Source organism: Oncorhynchus clarkii, chromosome 21, assembly GCF_045791955.1.
Source record: "Oncorhynchus clarkii lewisi isolate Uvic-CL-2024 chromosome 21, UVic_Ocla_1.0, whole genome shotgun sequence".
Classification (NCBI taxonomy): Eukaryota; Metazoa; Chordata; class Actinopteri; order Salmoniformes; family Salmonidae; genus Oncorhynchus; species Oncorhynchus clarkii.
In genome coordinates this window covers 39,763,669-39,782,539 of record NC_092167.1, presented here as the reverse complement: position 1 = coordinate 39,782,539, position 18,871 = coordinate 39,763,669, and the positions used below count along the sequence as shown (strand labels likewise).

Below are 18,871 nucleotides of genomic sequence, written 5' to 3'. Positions count from 1 at the left end.
CTAAAGACACAGTAGGTGGCAGTGTATTCTGGGAATGGAGCCTTCGTATGTCTGTGAGGGAGGGACGGGGTGTGTGTGTGGAATGGTGGTGGGTTGGAGGTAACCCTTACGGGTAAAAACCTGCTGATCGATCTCATTCTCTGTCACGCATACTTTCTGCCTCACACACACACACAGAGCGACACACGCAGGAGGCGTTTTTCTCCCTCTCCATCAGAAACAACTGACGGCCACGCGGGAGAGCTGCATCTTCTGTTTAGATAGTTATAGCTGGAGCGTATACAGCTACTAGCCTCTACTGCCTGCTTACATCTGTCAGCTGGCCGCCCAATACGTGGATCCTTTTGTGTCCGACTTCCATTGTGCCATCTATTGTGGGGGCTAAAGGAAGCCGCCGCCAGTGGACAAGATGAAAGAACACAGGAGCTGGGACCTCAAAGGCTTACTGAAGAGGAACTGGTTGCTGATTGCGACCATTGTGTCGGTGCTGTTAGGTAAGTGAAAGTGAAGCCCCCCTAACCCTATTGTCTGCGCTCGGCTTAGTGTGAAGAAGCCCTGCTTGATGTCACACACTCCCGCGTAGCTGCCTGTCTGTCTCCGCTCTCTCTCCTTGCTCTGTCAGTGCACCCTCCCCCTTTTCCCACTCCCTCTCTCCTTTTTGTCTATTTTGACACAATTTTAATCTCTCCTGATGTTTTCCACTGCTGCAGTCCAGGCTTTGAGTCATCCAGAAGCCTGTCTTGATCCTATAAGGATGTGTAGGGCTGGGGGACTGGCTGATGAGAATTGTAAAAAAAAAAATAAAATAAAAAAAAAAGATTTATCCTTTATTTAACTAGGCAAGTCAGTTAAGAACAAATTCTTATTTACAATGACGGCCTAGCCCGGCCAAACCCGGACGACGCTATGCGCCGCCCTATGGGAGTAGTAATGTGCATGCATGGGTGTATTTGTTGTGTGTGGATAATGTTGCCTTGTGCATGCTGCGTGTGTGTGCACCTGTGTGTGCATGCAGCTGTGAGGATGTTCAAAGATGGATGCGAACAGTGTGTGTGTGTGTGTGACTGTGGCTGGTCATAATGTTTGTTTCTGTGTGACTGTTCATTATATGGATGTACACAGCAGTCTCTGCCACTGCTACGCTGATGCCCACTCTCCTACAGAGACAGGGTTCCCTGCACTGTTGTATGCTGTGCTGCCTCCCAGAGCATGTCTCACTGCCTCAGTCAAACGGAACTAGAGTGAACTGACCCATTCCACTGGCTCCTTCAGTCAGTCAGTTATTCTGCATCAGTCCTTGCAATTTTGAATCCTTGGGACGCCCCCCCCACCCCGAAGTTGAAAAGTTGGTTATGGTTAAGGTTATGATAAGGATAGGTGTTAAGTTTAGGGTTTAAGGTAGGGACGTACCAAGGATTCCATATAGCAGGGTTTCCCAAACTTGGTCCTGCCCACCGTAATGCACAATTTCACACTGTCTTCTGACGCTGCCTGCGACCTGTTGTTTTGGAAAAAACAGCCCACTGATTTTTAGGGCCTGTCACTGAATTGTCCTGCCCTGTAACCATTTTGTTGTGTTTGCTTGGTTGGACATTTATGATTTTATGGACTAAATGGACTTTGGCTCAGTGGCAGTATTGTGTTTTAAAGGCTGTCAAACCATTAAATGATAAATGCTGCTTTTGAAGGGCCCTCCACAAGGATAATGCAATTTCTGCTTATGCAGTTAGCCACTGGGGACATATGTCAATTCAACGTCTATTCCACGTTGGTTCAATGTAATTTCATTGAAATTACGTGAGAACAACGTTGATCCAACCAGGGTGTGCACAGTGGGTATTTTCAGAATGTAAACCCATAAACCTGACCAAATAGATAACCTATTCCTATTTTTATTTTACTTTCTTGGAAAAAAACATTGTAATTTACAATAACATTGTAACAGTTGCCATGGAGAGGAGAGTTAGTAGAGCCAATAACCCTTATGCATATTCCATGATCGAACACACTTTCTACCGGTGTGGCGATTTCCGGTTAGTCTAGATGTTATCGACGATATAACGTTACTACCACTATGTCGCCGTTTTTTCACTAGGTGTCTTCAGGACTTGCCTCAAATTAATATTAATGATGTACATCGAATTGTTAAATCAGCCTCCGAGACTCCAGCTAGCAAGAATGAAAAGGGGTTCCAGATGTATATAGGAAGCTACATAGACAACTATGAAGGTGAGTACCAAGTCCGTGACAGATGTAACGTCGGCTAGCTACAATCATTAGCTAGCTAATTTAACTATTAACTGTAGCTAGCTAGTTACTTCGTAAAATGATGTAACGTTGACAGAATCTACCTGAGAATGTGTGTATTTTCGTTAGCTTGGTTAAGTTATGCTTGCTAGCTAAAAAATAATTTTTATTCATGTCTTCTACACAGTATCTAACAAAGATACATTGACAGGGGAGATCACCGTGAGGGCTGCCTGTCACAGGTCCATGAGGAAGAATTAAAAGCTGCACAGCATGAGAGCAGGGAAAGGTTATAGATAGCTACTAGGGACCTTGTTAAACATCTCCTGTGAGACACTGTCATCATGGTCAAAATGTGTTGGAGACATTGTCAACTTTTAATCGTATCGGTAGATAGATATTAATGATGGGTCCCAATCCCAATTTAGAATTGCCCATTTAACAGGTCATTTGGTAAAGATCTGTTGATGCATTGTTTGGTATTGTGTTACTGAGACACAATCTATTCCTGTATAGTTAAAATGAGCCCCTAGTTAGTTATTGTTATTTATGGGCTGCATCATTCTTGTTTCTCACTTCAGTCTTTCATCACACTTATCTTCACAGATGGTGTTAAAGCACTCCGTACCAGTGATAGTGGTCCAAACCACTGCTCCTGTGTTGCAGGAAGTGCTATGTGCAATCATCTGGTGGCCCTTCTTTACCAGACAGCGCACTACTTTCAACTAAACATTCTTTCTGCACCACCAGTTCAAAGCAGCACAGACACAGAACAGTGTTGGCACAAGCCAAGAACACGTGTGAGTCTATCAATATCCATAAAAAAATGCACCTGAAAAGTATTCAGCCTATGTAACAGTAAATCCTTGTTAATTAAGGTGTGAAGCCAGGTCCGGTTTGATGGGATAGAGTTCCGTAAACCTACTAACTCGTGTGCTGATGGAATAAGTTAAGTTGGAGGTTCCTAGAATGGAAACATTTTAGAAAGCATTTTCTTGTGATTGTTTTTGTATCCAGATGATAAGCCTAAACAGGGCGTCTACGATGTAATGACAAATGTTTGGGACAAAGACTGGGAATCTATAAATCTGTATATTTTAATTCATTTTATTCAAACTTTTGGGCTTGTGCGGTTTATGGAAAAGTTACATGAGTCTTTGTCATAGGAATCTCTCCAACCTGATGTTAAGGTTTTAAAATGTTTTGCAGAAGTTCTCTCTACAAAGTGCTCAATGGATACATGCCTGACATGGACCTTCTCCGCGTCTCAGAAACGTATGACAACTTTTCTCCACTTACTGCCACTCTTGTGACAACAATGGAAATGTCAGCTGACGTGCCCCTGGTTGAGTCCGCCTTTGGGCCAGTGCAAGCCGGCAGTGTTCTGTCCTATTAGCTTCCACAGCCAAAGACCTGTGAAATTGTGATGATTGCCGATGCGCCATCTCCACCAAAACTTCCATTAGATGGCTACAGGCTTCTGTCTTCCCAGTGTGCTTACATCCTTAGCCATCAGGAGCAGTTCCACCTCAAGGCATTAGAGACAACCTACGAGATGTCACACAAAGTCGAGGTTGCTACAAGGGAGCAGAGCAGTAGCCCGGAATGGGATCAGCTCAGGAAAATGAGAATAAAATCCTCTCGTTTCCGAAAGGTTTGCCATGTCCGGGGAGAGACCTCAGCTGACCACCTAGCTGAGCGGATGTTCAAGGGATCTGGTATGCAGACCATGGAGATGAAGAGGGGGCTAGCCATGGAGCCAGTGGCTGTACAGAAGTACTGCACACTGAAGAATGTTAACTTCTTTCCGTGTGGCTTCGTAGTGCACCCAGATGCTCCGTGGTTAGGATCCTCTCCAGATGGAATCATATTTGATCCCAGTGTGAGACTACACTTTGGACTCTTAGAGGTCAAGTGCCCAAATGTACCAAGTTATGTTGACTGCCCTTACCTGAAGATACAGAATGGAGAGCTGAAGTTGAAGAGATCTCATGCTTACTACTGGCAGGTGCAAGGTCAATTCCTTCTCACTTTGTCATCTGTGCACAGGAGGACATCCTAGTTGAAAGGATTTCTAAAGATCTACAGGTTTCAAAAACTATAAGAGAGAAGGTTGACCACTTCTATTTTTACCACTACTTGCAGAAATGTCTCTCGCACCTGAATGGATCCCCTGCATGGGTGCCAAGTTGAGTGGTTTTATGAAAAATAAGTTATTGATGTTCTTGTGAAGAAATCTACAGTAGAATAGATTTGTTAAAAAAATATATATTTCTGCAAATGTTCAACGGTTCAGTTAAACAATTACACATCTCTAACATTGTATTCAATCTTGCATTCTGGCTATTCTGTGTTTACTTGATTTCTTTCCTCCACCCCTGTTACTCATTGCCTAATTAAAGCCAATACAAGCTCCACACAAACTGATTTTCACTACAACACAAATGATTGATACATGTCGTAGATTAACAAATTATTATTTGCTGCTAGCAAATAAACACATGTTCATTTACACTGGTTTGGCCCATGCTCTGGTCCGTTTTGATAGTTGACCAACAGGCACGCCACTGCAAGTAATTGGTTGATGCTGCCTGAGATGGTTTGTGTCAAACAGCTTGTGCTCCTTTACTCTACGGATCATTCTTTCAACATGTACTCTCAGCCTGGCAATGGATTGGGTCTCTCTAACCTCATGCGCTGGCATCTGTGTGCGTCTTGACAGAAAGGCTGGCCGGTAGACCTTGCACGGAACAATGTAATCTACGAGAAAGCCCTTATCCACCATAAAGGCCATGTCAGGGGTGAGTAAGGAAATAATTCCAGACTACTTGAAGATATCCTTGTCACTCACAGATCCAGCATACAAAGATGACACAAAAGTGACAGCTCCATGTGGTGACATTCCCAACATGCCCTTAAAGGTACAGTGTGACTTGTAGGAAGAAAACACCTCACTCTGCAGTAGTAGTGAAGATGGTGTCTGGCAGTGGAGTTCAGTGCAGTCGATCACTACCTGGGTGTCTGGATAGTCCTTGAACTCCGGTGGCAGGTGGGCTTTGATGGTTTCCTTGGGGATCCATATCCGTGCTGATCCAAGCAGACAGTAGAGGAAGTTGGCCTAAGAGATGATAATCCGGCTCACTGTCGATTGGTGAATGCTGAACCGATGGGCTAAATCCTTCTGCTTCAGACCCAGAGACAGATGAGTCATAAACAAGAAGAACTCGTCGATTGATGGCAGTCTGAACGTAAAGAAACCCATTTTAGTACAATAGTCCTTATATTCGGTTCATAACAAAAAGTAAATCATGTTTAACAATTACAGTAAGATCATATAATGTACTCTTTAAGTATTTAATGAAGTTGTCCCTTCCCGGTTTTCTTGGAGTAACAATTGTTTCAGATGGATTGGTGCTTGTGATTCTTATAAACTTGGTCTCTGCTGCCCGCTCAATCAAGTGCCAGAAGGCCATCAGGTGGGTGTAGCTTGCAAATCTAAAGATGGACCCAGAGTATTTGAATACGAAAAAAGCTCATTACTGTTATTGCCTATCTTCTCTAAGCCCTAGCACTAGACATGACCTAGCTGCTATTGTAGCCTGTTTTCTTGTTACTGCAATTCGTACTGTAATTCACAGCAGCGAATTTGTTTTAAAATGTTCCTTTATTTAATCTGGAAAGTGGACTAAGAACCAAATCTTATTTGAAGCAACGACCTGGGAGCATTTTTGGGGGTTAACTGAAAACTAATGTAAAGACAATCAATATACATCCAATGTGCCTACTTAGGCTAATATATGCTAGCCTAATTTTAAATAACAATGAACATGTACTTAAAGTTAAGATGGACTTTGGGATAATATAATTAATAGTAAATAATAAGCAATATTAATGCTGGATAATAATAAATCATTACTGTACCTTGTGTAAAAACGTACAGTATATCCTCGTCAGAACCAGCAAATCGCTGTACACCAAAGCCGCGTTGGGTGATCAGTTTCTCCAGCTTGGCTCAAAGCTCCTCAATTTCTCTTACGTGCTCATGGTTTACCATTAGGGCCATTTCCAGGGCTGCGGGTTCAGGGACTGCACAGTAATCATGGGTCTGGACCGGATCAGAGACGGCACAGTCCATAGGCAGCGCACCTTGTTCTTCATCCCCCTCAGTCGGAGCAGGAGGTTTCAGTCTTTCCCAAACACCAGGTCTCTTTTGAATGTGCCAGTTCCACGTGAAGACAGTATGAACAACACCTCTTTTTAGGTGTTGTCGCGCCCCCCCCCCCCCCCATTATCCCTCAACAAAGTCACTTTCGACGAAACGTGTACTACACACCTTTGTGTGTTTGGTGACAGTAAAGTTGTCACGACGTAGTGCCACCAACCACCTTTTTCTGAGCTCTACATCGGGAAACTATGGAAGCTCACAATAACATTAAATTTGGAAGACACTGAAAAGAGGCACTGAACAATGTTCATTAGCACCTCCTTCGCCTAAGATTGAGTGTTCTGATTGAACCTTGATTGTTAATGAATTTCATCCTCAAAATTGCAGAATATTACTTACATTAACAACTCTATTCTTTAGAAAGTGTCATGGAATCTTGAGTGACCACAGGGAGTCAACACCTCATTTGGATTACATACTGAGATGGGCACTCTGTCAGTCTGTAATTTGGTTGGTTTGCCATGTAATGCCTTAAACAGACACACAGTTCTGCCATCAGATGTCACACTGTAATGGAAAACTAATGGTAATTATTTGTATTATTAACAGTAAAATAATTGCTGTATTTCGAATGGCACTGTAATTCCACTCCACAGAAAACAGTACCGTACCCTATTGTTGGAGTGCCAAAAACCTTTTGACCCCTAGTGGGTGCATGGTATTTTAAATGAGCATTTTTGTCATTTCCTTTTGGTCTGTTTTGCCATGTAGTTGCTGCTTGTTTGGAAGCCTTTGTAACGCCTCTAGAAGTGCAAATATTTATTAATATGCTGCAATGATTGGAAGCACTTCACCTAGCAGCCCAACCTGGTCTCAGAGCATTTCTTATTATTCTGTACGTAAATTCGAGACACTCCATATGTTACGTTTTTGTATCGTTATATAACACAGATGGCTACCAAAAGGCAAAAACGAAAGGAGGGTGGTTGGTCGGGGTGGAAGGATGGTCGTATAATGCAAATGTCAAGCATGATAAAATTATAAAGTTGTCCATGATGAGATACGAACTCGCAACCTTCAGGTTGCTAGACTTTTGCGTTATATGTTTGAGCTATTTTCAAATCTCATCACGGACAACTTTATAATTTTAGCTAATTAGCAACTTTTCAACTATTTAATACTTTTTAGCTACTTTGCAACTATACTGAACAAAAATATAAACGCAACATGTAAAGTGTTGGTCCCATGTTTCATGAGCTGAAATAAAAGATCCCAGAAATGTTCCACATGCACAAAAAGCTTATTTATCTAAAATGTTGTGCACAAATTTGTTTACATCCCTGTTCGTGAGCATTTCTCCTTTGCCAAGATAATCCATCCACCTGACAGGTGTGGCATATCAAGAAGCTGATTAAACAGCATGATCATTACACAGGTGCACCTTGTGCTGGGGACAATAAAAGGCCAAGTTTTGAGGGAGAGTACAATTGGCATGCTGACTGCAGGAATGTCCACCAGAGCTGTTGCCAGAGAATGTAATGTTCATTTTTCTATCAAAAGCCGCCTCCACCGTTGTCTTAGAGAATTTGGCAGTACGTCCAACCGGCTTCACAACCGCAGACCACATGCAACCACGCTAGCCCAGTACCGCCACATCTGGCTTCTTAACCTGCAAGATTGTCTGAGATCATTATGGACAGCTAATGAAACTGAGGAGTATTTCTGTCTGTAATAAAGCCATTTTGTGGGGAAAAACTCATTCTGTTTGGCTGGGCCTGGCTCCCCAGTGGGAGGGCATTCGCCCCTGCCCAGTCATGTGAAATCCATAGAATAGGGCATAATGAATCTATTTCAATTGACTGATTTCCTTATATGAAGTGTAACTCAGTGAAATTGTTGCTGGTTGTGTTTATTTTTGATCAGTATACTTAGCATGTTAGCTAACCCTTCCCCTAACCTAATTCATAACATATCATACATTTGCAAATTTGTAGTTCGTAACATATATATCATACGAAATGGGTGATGGACTTCCACAAATGAATGCATACCATACAAAACCTAACATATCATACTAAATGGAGTGTCCCGGATTTACGTACAGAATGATACAAAATGCTCTGAGACCAGGTTGCTGAGCAGCCAACCTGCTTGCACTAATCCCGAAAGTATTCGGCCCCCTTGAACTTTGCGACCTTTTGCCACATTTCAGGCTTCAAACATAAAGATATAAAACTGTATTTTTTGTGAAGAATCAACAACAAGTGGGACACAATCATGAAGTGGAACGATATTTCAAACTTTTTTAACAAATCAAAAACTGAAAAATTGGGCGTGCAAAATTATTCAGCCCCTTTACTTTCAGTGCAACAAACTCTCTCCAGAAGTTCAGTGAGGATCTCTGAATGATCCAATGTTGACCTAAATGACTAATGATGATAAATACAATCCACCTGTGTGTAATCAAGTCTCCGTATAAATGCACCTGCACTGTGATAGTCTCAGAGGTCCGTCAAAAGCGCAGAGAGCATCATGAAGAACAAGGAACACACCAGGCAGGTCCGAGATACTGTTGTGAAGAAGTTTAAAGCCGGATTTGGATACAAAAATATTTCCCAAGTTTTAAACATCCCAAGGAGCACTGTGCAAGCGATAATATTGAAATGGAAGGAGTATCAGACCACTGCAAATCTACCAAGACTTGGCCGTCCCTCTAAACTTTCAGCTCATACAAGGAGAAGACTGATCAGAGATGCAGCCAAGAGGCCCATGATCACTCTGGATGAACTGCAGAGATCTACAGCTGAGGTGGGAGACTCTGTCCATAGGACAACAATCAGTCGTATATTGCACAAATCTGGCCTTTATGGAAGAGTGGCAAGAAGAAAGCCATTTCTTACAGATATCCATAAAAAGTGTTGTTTAAAGTTTGCCACAAGCCACCTGGGAGACACACCAAACATGTGGAAGAAGGTGCTCTGGTCAGATGAAACCAAAATTGAACTTTTTGGCAACAATGCAAAACGTTATGTTTGGCGTAAAAGCAACACAGCTGAACACACCATCCCCACTGTCAAACATGGTGGTGGCAGCATCATGGTTTGGGCCTTCTTTTCTTCAGCAGGGACAGGGAAGATGGTTAAAATTGATGGGAAGATGGATGGAGCCAAATACAGGACCATTCTGGAAGAAAACCTGATGGAGTCTGCAAAAGACCTGAGACTGGGACGGAGATTTGTCTTCCAACAAGACAATGATCCAAAACATAAAGCAAAATCTACAATGGAATGGTTCAAAATAAACATATCCAGGTGTTAGAATGGCCAAGTCAAAGTCCAGACCTGAATCCAATCGAGAATCTGTGGAAAGAACTGAAAACTGCTGTTCACAAATGCTCTCCATCCAACCTCACTGAGCTCGAGCTGTTTTGCAAGGAGGAATGGGAAAAAATGTCAGTCTCTCGATGTGCAAAACTGATAGAGACATACCCCAAGCGACTTACAGCTGTAATCGCAGCAAAAGGTGGCGCTACAAAGTATTAACTTAAGGGGGCTGAATAATTTTGCACGCCCAATTTTTCAGTTTTTGATTTGTTAAAAAAGTTTTAAATATCCAATAAATGTCGTTCCACTTCATGATTGTGTCCCACTTGTTGTTGATTCTTCACAAAAAAATACAGTTTTATATCTTTATGTTTGAAGCCTGAAATGTGGCAAAAGGTCGCAAAGTTCAAGGGGGCCGAATACTTTCGCAAGGCACTGTAATTACAGTAAAATACTGTGAAATACAAACCGCTCTCCTCAATGAATTTCATTAATTCATCCATTCATTCTGATTACAGTAGCATTTACACAGTACTTGCTTCAATACCATATTTGTATTACAGTAGGTGTACTGTAATATGAAATACATAATTTTACTTGCCACAGAGCTGCCTGTAAGCTACTGTCAAAATCACGGTAACGGCTTTACAGTGCACATAAAAGTTCACTACTACACCATGTGGCCTCTGTTGCTGGCCATGCTTACTCTCTAGTAGCATGGCAGCCCTTCCATGCCAGTTCTGTACTTAAGTTATTACATGGGCGGGATTGTTGGACGTCGTCTTGTATGTTTTATTCATAACATAAGTAATTTAGCTTTGCCAATATGCCAATAACTGTCCTATTGTGGCATGCTGCAAGATTTTACTCTCCATAGGCCCTGTATTCATAAATACTCTGACTAGGAGTGCTGATCTAGGATCTGGTCCCCTCCATATCCATATACTCTTATTTATTATTATCTAAAATACAAAACTGATCCTAGCACACATACTCTGTGAATACAGACCCAGATCTCAATAAATGTGCTGACTCATCCCATTTTGAAGGAATCACGTTATTTTACATAAATTACCAGATAGAAATTGCATCACAAAATGGTAATTACTTTAGCAATAAGGCCTGAGGAGGTGTGGTATATGGCCAATATACCACGGCTAAGGGCTGTTCTTATGGAGCCCTTACAACCTTGCCACCATTACCACAATCACCACCACCATTATCAACTTACCTGGTAAAATAAATAAATAACATTTTTGTATTTTTACTACCACAGCCACCACCGGTGTGGAACAACTTCTGTACAGTATATCATGAGAGGGTTTATTTTGAATTAGGAATGATGTAACCTATTGAGTTACAATTCGCTGTGTCACCACTTTTCCCAACCTTTCACAAGGTTGTTTTATGGTGGCTTGTAGTGGTTGATGACACACAGGGTGGGGAGGATGGAAGTGGATCAGCGTAACGTTTATGGGCGAACCCCCCCCCCCCCCCCCCCCCCCATAAACGTTACATACAGTGTATTCTCAATGTCACAACCTTAAACCCATGTCATGAAACCCTGTGCAAAGCAAAAGTTATGTAACACCTTGCCCATAAACTAAAAACGAGAAAGTCACATAGTCATAATACTGTGGTAGCCTACTTGGCAGCTCTTAAATAATAGCGATGCTTACATTTTAATTTGACATGGCATGCAGGTCAAACACCAATGTTGTTTCTTTTGTCATCATTATATCTCCCTCTCTCCCACTACATTTCCACACTGAAAATCCTTCATATTCAGTGAATGAGTAGTGTGGGAACTGGGAACTAAACTTGTGATGTATTGAACAAACCTTGTACTGAACTAACCTTCGTAAACTAACCTTGTTCAACTCTCTCTGTCTCGTTCTCTCAGGGATAGGCCTTGGTGTGTTGGTTAGGGAATATGCCTCCCTTTCCCACCTCGATAAGCAGTATTTTGGATTCCCGGGAGATATCCTGATGCGGATGCTCAAGCTGGTCATCCTGCCCCTCATCATCTCCAGCATGATAACAGGTAACTTGGGATGAATTGTATCTCAACAGCTCTATCTCAGTCACTCTGCACTATGCTTAATGAAGGGGGCCATCAGAGAATGTGTACAGATATCTTAGTCAACGACAACTAAAATAGTCCTAGTCATTGAGAGGACTTGTTGACAGACATGCTTCCTTTGGGTGACCAGGTCTTGTTTGTGTTCACAGGAGTGGCCGCCCTGGATTCGGATGTTTCCGGAAAGATAGGTTTGAGGGCTGTGGTTTATTACTTAACCACCACCATCATTGCAGTCATTTTGGGTGAGTTAAAAGTGCCTGGTCTCACTCCCTTTGAATGACATTTGACTATTGAATGATGGGGAACATGTTTTTCAGGTATTGCATTGGTGATAACCATCAAACCTGGTGTCTCTCAGAAGGCAGAAAACATCGACAGGACAGAGATCACACAAAACGTCAACACCGTCGACACACTACTGGATCTTGTCAGGTGACAGCTTCCAGTGTTTCCCCTATAATTATTTTCAGCAGCGGTGGCAAAGTTAGTTTGAGGGAGGGGTGACCGAACCAATTTAGCAGTCAAATAAATGAATATGATAATTAAGTTGATAGAATTTCTATAAAATGCCCATTCTACATCAGTCAGAGATGCAGTGAGTAACATTTGGCTCACATTGTTGTCATCTCAACATTTGTCCTATTCGATCCACAGAAACATGTTTCCTGAAAACATAGTGCAGGCTTGTTTCCAACAGGTAAGAGTCTTTGTCTGATTTGTACATTCAAGCTTAAGGTCACTAGCCTGGTCCCAGATCTGTTTGTGCTGCCTTGTCAACTCTGATGAGAATTGTCAAGACGGCACAAACAAATCTTGGGGCAGGCTATACAATCACTGCTCTTTGAGGACAAAACATGGTTTACATTCAAATGTAACCATGTCAAATGTTACTATTTTAATTCAACCAGTACAAGACAACGCGCAAAGAGTTGGAACCCTCTAAAGTGAAGGAGAACACTACAACCACAATGTTCCCTCCTTTCTCTACCACTGTCATGGCAACCATTTTCCCCCCAGAGGTAGGTGTTACTGTTTATCCGGTGTTACTGTTTATTCGCCTGTGTGTCAAGAGCTGTGACTTGATAGGATCGAAGCTGGCTCTAAACAAGCTTTTCTTACTTGTTTAGAGTTCATCCGATGGCTATCTGTCCAATCACAATCTTTTGTGGTATGAAAATGTATCCATGTCAGTCTTTTTTTCAGATGAGCCTTGGTGCGTTTACACATGGCTACCCACATCAAGTGTGATGGCTATGACCACAGATCAACTTGCAGAACATTATAATGCCACTGTGGGGACAGGGGTCAATATGTTGTGATCTGAGGAAAAAGCACAAGAAAATGGCTGTCGGCCCACTGAAACACAGTACTTCACCTGTGGATTTTTTGACCAAAATCTATTTATATTTTTATACTTGCTTCCTTATTTCTCCTCTCTGTAGAACATCACCAAGGACTATATAATAGTTGGGTCATATTCTGATGGGCTCAACGTGCTGGGCCTCATCGTGTTCTGTGTGGCGTTTGGCCTCGTCATCGGCAAGATGGGTGAAAGGGGACGCATCCTGCTGGAGTTCTTTGATGCTTTAAATGAGGCCACCATGAGGCTAGTTCAGATTATCATGTGGTATGTAACTACAGGCCACCATGAGGCTAGTTCAGATTATCATGTGGTATGTGGGGCGGCAGGGTAGCCTAGTGGTTAGAGTGTTGGACTAGTAACCGAAATCTGTCGTTCTGCCCCTGAACAGGCAGTTAACCCACTGTTCCTAGGCCGTCATTGAAAATAAGAATTTGTTCTTAACTGACTTGCCTAGGTAAATAAATACATGTAACCATGAGGCCACCATGAGGCTAGTTCAGATTATCATGTGGTATGTATTGCTGAGTTCACGTGCTAGTCGGAACTTGGACATTTCCGATTTGCGAACTGGTTGAAACACAACCAGTGTTTTCTAGTTTCCACTAGCATATGAACGCGGCATAAGTACAGTGTAGTCTACAGGCTATCTTTACTAATACACTTTTTTTTTTATCTTAAAATTCACCCTCCATCTCACTTAGCTACACTACAAATGTTTAGAATCTTGTAGTTCACATTATCTATTTTCTATGCTATTATATGAATGCACTGTAGTATTCAATGCTAATCCAGTGGAGGAGGTGATGGTGGAAATGTGGATAGCATTAACATAACCATTGTTATTATTACAGCTATATGCCAGTGGGGATACTCTTCCTCATTGCTGCCAAGATCATTGAGGTAGAAGACTGGGAGATCTTCATGAAGTTGGGCATGTACATGGTGACAGTTTTGAGTGGGTGAGCCTAAACCAGCATTCTCTCTCTCCACAACATTGGTAGATGTTGGTATAATTTCATTATTCCAATATGTTTTCATTAATTGAATTCACTTAGTCTATTTTATGAGAATTTGTAAGATTCTTATTTGCATAAAAAAGACGGAGACCAGTCTTATCAAAATGAGATAATAGTATTTATTCTCGGAGCGCGCTGCCATGTAACCACGAACAACAGTTTATATACAAAATATGACGTCATTGGTTCTAGAATTAATCTCCTCCTCTCGACCAAGACAAAGCAGGTTTAAAAGTTCATTCCGACCTACTAGCGCACACACATGACACACAATATAACTGAATTAACTCTTGATCCCTCACCATTATCCATCACCACTTAGCTGACAGTTCCAGCTAATGCAAAACCTAAGAAAACACACAGTCTTTATCTGAACATTCCAGTGCTAAGTTGAGTTGGTTCAACCATAGGTTAATTACCCTTTCTGCTTACTTAAAAAAATAAACACTTCCAATCTTCTCCAACCTGGCTGGAATGGTATTTATTTTATTTAATTACCCCGTTTCAGGCTCCACAATCCCTCACTTATTAATTCATATTGTTAATCAGATATAATAAAACAGAGTATAAGTTTACTTAGTTACAGTTCTATTTGAAATGGGGATATTGTTTAGTCATTTATTCATACAACTCCTAACAGTAGATTTATAGCTGGCATTAGGGTCCAGTATTCTTGTAAAGATACTGTAAAATGTCATCTCTGTCCTGGCACAGATAAGAACCAAGGACATTTAAAACGGCTTAACCTGCAGATGTGATAATGAGGCCTTTAGCGGACACCTGTCCAACCGTTAATTTTCCGGACAGAATTATGCTTCTGCGTGAACAGGAAAATTATTCTCCAGAGTCTAGTGGGGGGGGGGAACGCTGTCCTTGTGTGTCCTAAATAGCACTCTGTTCCCTATATAGTGCACTACTGTTGACCAGAGGCCTATGTGCCGTGGTCAGAGTAGTGGACTATAAAGGGAACAGGGTGCATTTTGATACCCAGCCCTGTTTATTATTTTATTATAACCTGGAGAAGAGCCCTAGTTAACCCCCAGGGATTAGTCAGCTATTTCTTACAGTGAGCCAAAATCAAACACTTTTTTGTAATGTTTTACTTTTCTCCTCAGCCTAGCTATCCATTCTACTGTTTTTTTGCCGCTGATCTACTTTGTCATTGTGAGGAAGAACCCGTATACCTTTGCCTTGGGGATGGCTCAGGCACTGGTCACTGCTCTCATGATCTCTTCCAGGTAAGCCTCGGTCACTATTGGGGATCATACAATATGTTGTGTATAGCAAAGCATAGCAGTAAACACTGACATATCTATTTATTTATCCATTAATTTAATACATCTATTTATCCAATCCATCCATCTGTCCGTTCTTCCATCCATCTATCCACCTACCTGTCCAATTATCCATCCATCCTTCTTTAACCTAAATGCTACCTCCCTCTAGCTCTGCCACCCTGCCTGTCACCTTCCGCTGTGCCGAAGAGAACCTCCGGATCGACAAGAGGATCACCCGCTTCGTGTTGCCCGTGGGCGCCACCATCAACATGGACGGGACAGCTCTCTACGAGGCTGTCGCTGCCATCTTCATTGCCCAGCTCAACAACTATGATCTTGACGTGGGTCAGATTGTCACTATCAGGCAAGTCCCCAACACCTTGGGTTGACAGGGGATTGTGTATTTCGATGTACTCATTTTGGGCAGGTGAAAGTGTCATGGCATATTTCTAACCAGACGGAAAGTCTTTGGCGGCCTCAGACTTCAGAATGGGTACGCCACCGAGTGATGTAAGGAAACATGTATTTGTGCGTGACAAAACAGACTTCACACTGGAAGCTCAATCATAATCAGTTGAAATATGTCATGGCAGTATGTATGTTAGTATCATGTATCAAGCATCAAGTTACTGACCTAATAATATAAAATAATTAAAATTGTAATGAGGGTAATTGACTGTTTCCTCTGATTTTAGTGTAACAGCAACAGTAGCCAGCATCGGAGCTGCCGGTGTACCTAACGCTGGTTTTGTTACCATGGTGATTGTGCTGACTGCCGTTGGACTACCGGCAAATGATGTCACTTTAATTATTGCTGTGGATTGGCTGCTGTGAGTAATACCTTGTTGGGTGAAATATTGTTTTAGTGATTAATCCAATGGTGTGACGTTTTAAAGTTAGACTCAGCAGTAGAACATCACCATACACAGTGAAGACAACAAAAACATCTGCCAAGACTACCACTACTTTCTCTTCCCCTTAAACAATGCCCAGGAGGGACGGTCTTGGCAGGTTACGTTTTGTTGTTGTTGAAGTTTACCTGCAGTGTAGGATGACGTCGTATTGCAAAGTCTACAGTATCTTTAACTGGATTTATCAACGGACAATGTTCACTCGCCATTTCAGAGACCGCTTCCGCACCATGATCAACGTGCTGGGAGATGCCTACGGAGCTGGCATCGTTCAGAAGCTGTCCAGGCGGGAGCTGGAGAGGATGGACGGCACCTCGGACGTGACTAACCCCTTCGCCCTGGGGACCACGCTGGACAACGAGGAGTGTGAGAAGAAGTCCTACGTCAACGGCGGCTTCACCGTCGACAAAACCGACGCCATCTCCTTCACCGAGACCTCACAGTTTTAGGAGGACGGGGACGGGGGGGGCAAAGAAGTGCCAATGCTGCTAGATGTTTAGCCTGGTTCTAGATCTGTGACCAACATTTCCTGTTGATGCAGGATTACTGCTGGAGGATTATTTTCCTGCTTCAGCACACTGGCTCAAATTAAGATCCTACATCTGTAGCAATATCAGCCACCATCATCTGCTCTATCTTGATTCTCTTTCCAGCACTGTCCCCGATGATCAGTATGTTTTTTTTAACCACAAGTGGAAATCCTCAGCAGCCCTTAAAATGAGCTGGGCTGTATCTGAAATGACACCCTATTGCTTAACTAGTGCACTACTTTAGACCAGGGCCTATGTAGAGAATGAGGTGTCCTTTGGGATGAACCCATGCTCTCTTTTACCAAAAGAGCTTCCATTGTTATGTTGACAATGTACACATTCACTTTTGAATGAATCAATACTTTTGCTATTGTTTTTACATAGAGGGAGCAAAGGAGACTACAAGAGCCAGAGCTTTTGAAATTCATACCTACAGCGCGTGTGTGTAACTGAAATAATATCGCCGGACTGAGCTGTGTAAATGTACTGTGAAAGAGCATGGAAGAAGAACTATATTCTTGATGTTCAATACACTGTATATTGCAAAGATTCAAACACTTTGTTTGCTCTTCAGAAGCAAATTATTTTTGTGTGACTTTTTTTATTTTGTTTTGTCCATTTTTGTTCTGGGGGGGGGGTCAGATACAAAAAAACAATCAAAGAAATCCATACAAAGACAACCCCAACCCATTCCCCCCCCTTAGTCTCCACCCACCTGCCCGCATTCTCCCTCCCCACTCAGAAACCATGCCTCCCACCCCATCTAGCCCTCCTCCTGAAGAAAGCATGCCTCCCACCCCATCTAGCCCTCCTCCTGAAGAAAGCATGCCTCCCATCAGTCCCCCCCCATCCCCCAACAACATCCAGAGACCCCCGTACCACCCCTTCCCGTGGGCCTGAAAGCGGAAAAAAAGTTAAAATAAATATATATAATTGGTTTGTATGTGTGGCGCTTTAGCTGAGATTGTTCTTTACATAGTCAAGTATATTTGTTGGTGAAAGTTAATGTTCTTAAGCTTTACAATATGTGCCAAACATCTTATTCATTAATTCATTCACTTTATATCATTCATCCATGTAATTTTATTGCATGAAGCAATATTACAAATATATACAGTGGGAAACTTGTGATGAACATAGACCTGCTGAACGTCTTTTTCAAGTGACCAATAGCCTTTAAGAAAGTAGAGTTGATGGGCACACTAACGAGGTTTGAGTTATGAATTTAATTGAATACTGTGAAATATTTTCTTAATGAATTGCTAAAGAGGATGACTTTTTAATAAGGATGGTCTTGACAATAAAGGCTTTCTGATAACGAATGCTAACTTTAAAAGCTTCATGTTTGTTTGTCAGAGAAACAAAGAATTGTGGGGCTTCTGAGGCAATGTTTTGGAAGACCCAGCAGTAGAATCCAGGAATTCAATTGAATGCAGTTAGTACATCTTCCAACATCAACCACAAAACCTTAGTTAGATACAAAGCCTTCCAAACAGCTCATTATGTAATAACTTTGTGTAGCCTTACTTTGGGCCAGCAGGTATCCTAGTGGTTAGAGCGTTGGGCCAGTAACCAAAAGTTTGCTGAATTGAATCCCCGAGCTGACCAGGTAAAAAATCTGTCATTCTGCCCCTAGACAAGGCAGTTAACCCACTGTCCCCCGGTAGGCCGTCATTGTAAATAAGAATTTGTTCTTAACTAACTTGCCTTGTTAAAGGGTAAACTTGAGAGAGATGAGCCTTAATATTTTTAAAAAAATCATCCCTTGAGGCATGGGATTATTGAAACTGCCTCTTCATTTTACAGCTCATTGCAATCTGACCTCTACGACTTGTTTTTGCTCTATAACAGAGGCATACGGGCCTAATTTGAGGTAGTAGACAACGTTATTATAGAACATCTCTCAACTTGGTGACTTATTGAGTATAGGAAAGCAAGTCAAGGGCGATGTAACTA

The 18,871-nt window shown here is 42.1% G+C and overlaps 1 protein-coding gene across 2 annotated transcripts; it reads left to right on the top strand.

The window, feature by feature from the left end:
- The first annotated feature begins 208 nt into the window (after window positions 1-208).
- Window positions 209-18,240, top strand: LOC139379043 (excitatory amino acid transporter 3-like). 2 transcript variants are annotated; one of them, XM_071121780.1, is made up of 12 exons: window positions 209-494; window positions 11,639-11,779; window positions 11,968-12,060; window positions 12,136-12,250; window positions 12,473-12,515; window positions 12,727-12,837; window positions 13,261-13,445; window positions 14,033-14,140; window positions 15,313-15,435; window positions 15,644-15,838; window positions 16,170-16,304; window positions 16,600-16,834. In XM_071121780.1, the coding sequence occupies exons 1-12, from the start codon at window positions 410-412 to the stop codon at window positions 16,832-16,834; spliced, it is 1,569 nt and encodes a 522-aa protein (XP_070977881.1). In that variant the 5' UTR covers window positions 209-409. The 2 variants fall into 2 exon arrangements, with proteins under 2 accessions (XP_070977881.1, XP_070977882.1); XM_071121781.1 differs by lacking the exon at window positions 209-494 and adding an exon at window positions 2,058-2,229 and having other exon boundaries at window positions 16,600-18,240.
- The last annotated feature ends 631 nt before the right edge of the window (window positions 18,241-18,871 follow it).

Coding starts and splice junctions, on each gene's coding strand:
- LOC139379043 (XM_071121780.1), top strand. CDS start 410: ATGAAAGAACACAGGAGCTGGGACCTCAAAGGCTTACTGAAGAGGAAC. Junction 13,446..14,032: donor CTAGTTCAGATTATCATGTG/GTATGTAACTAC, acceptor TTATTATTACAG/CTATATGCCAGTGGGGATAC. Junction 15,839..16,169: donor GGTCAGATTGTCACTATCAG/GCAAGTCCCCAA, acceptor CTCTGATTTTAG/TGTAACAGCAACAGTAGCCA.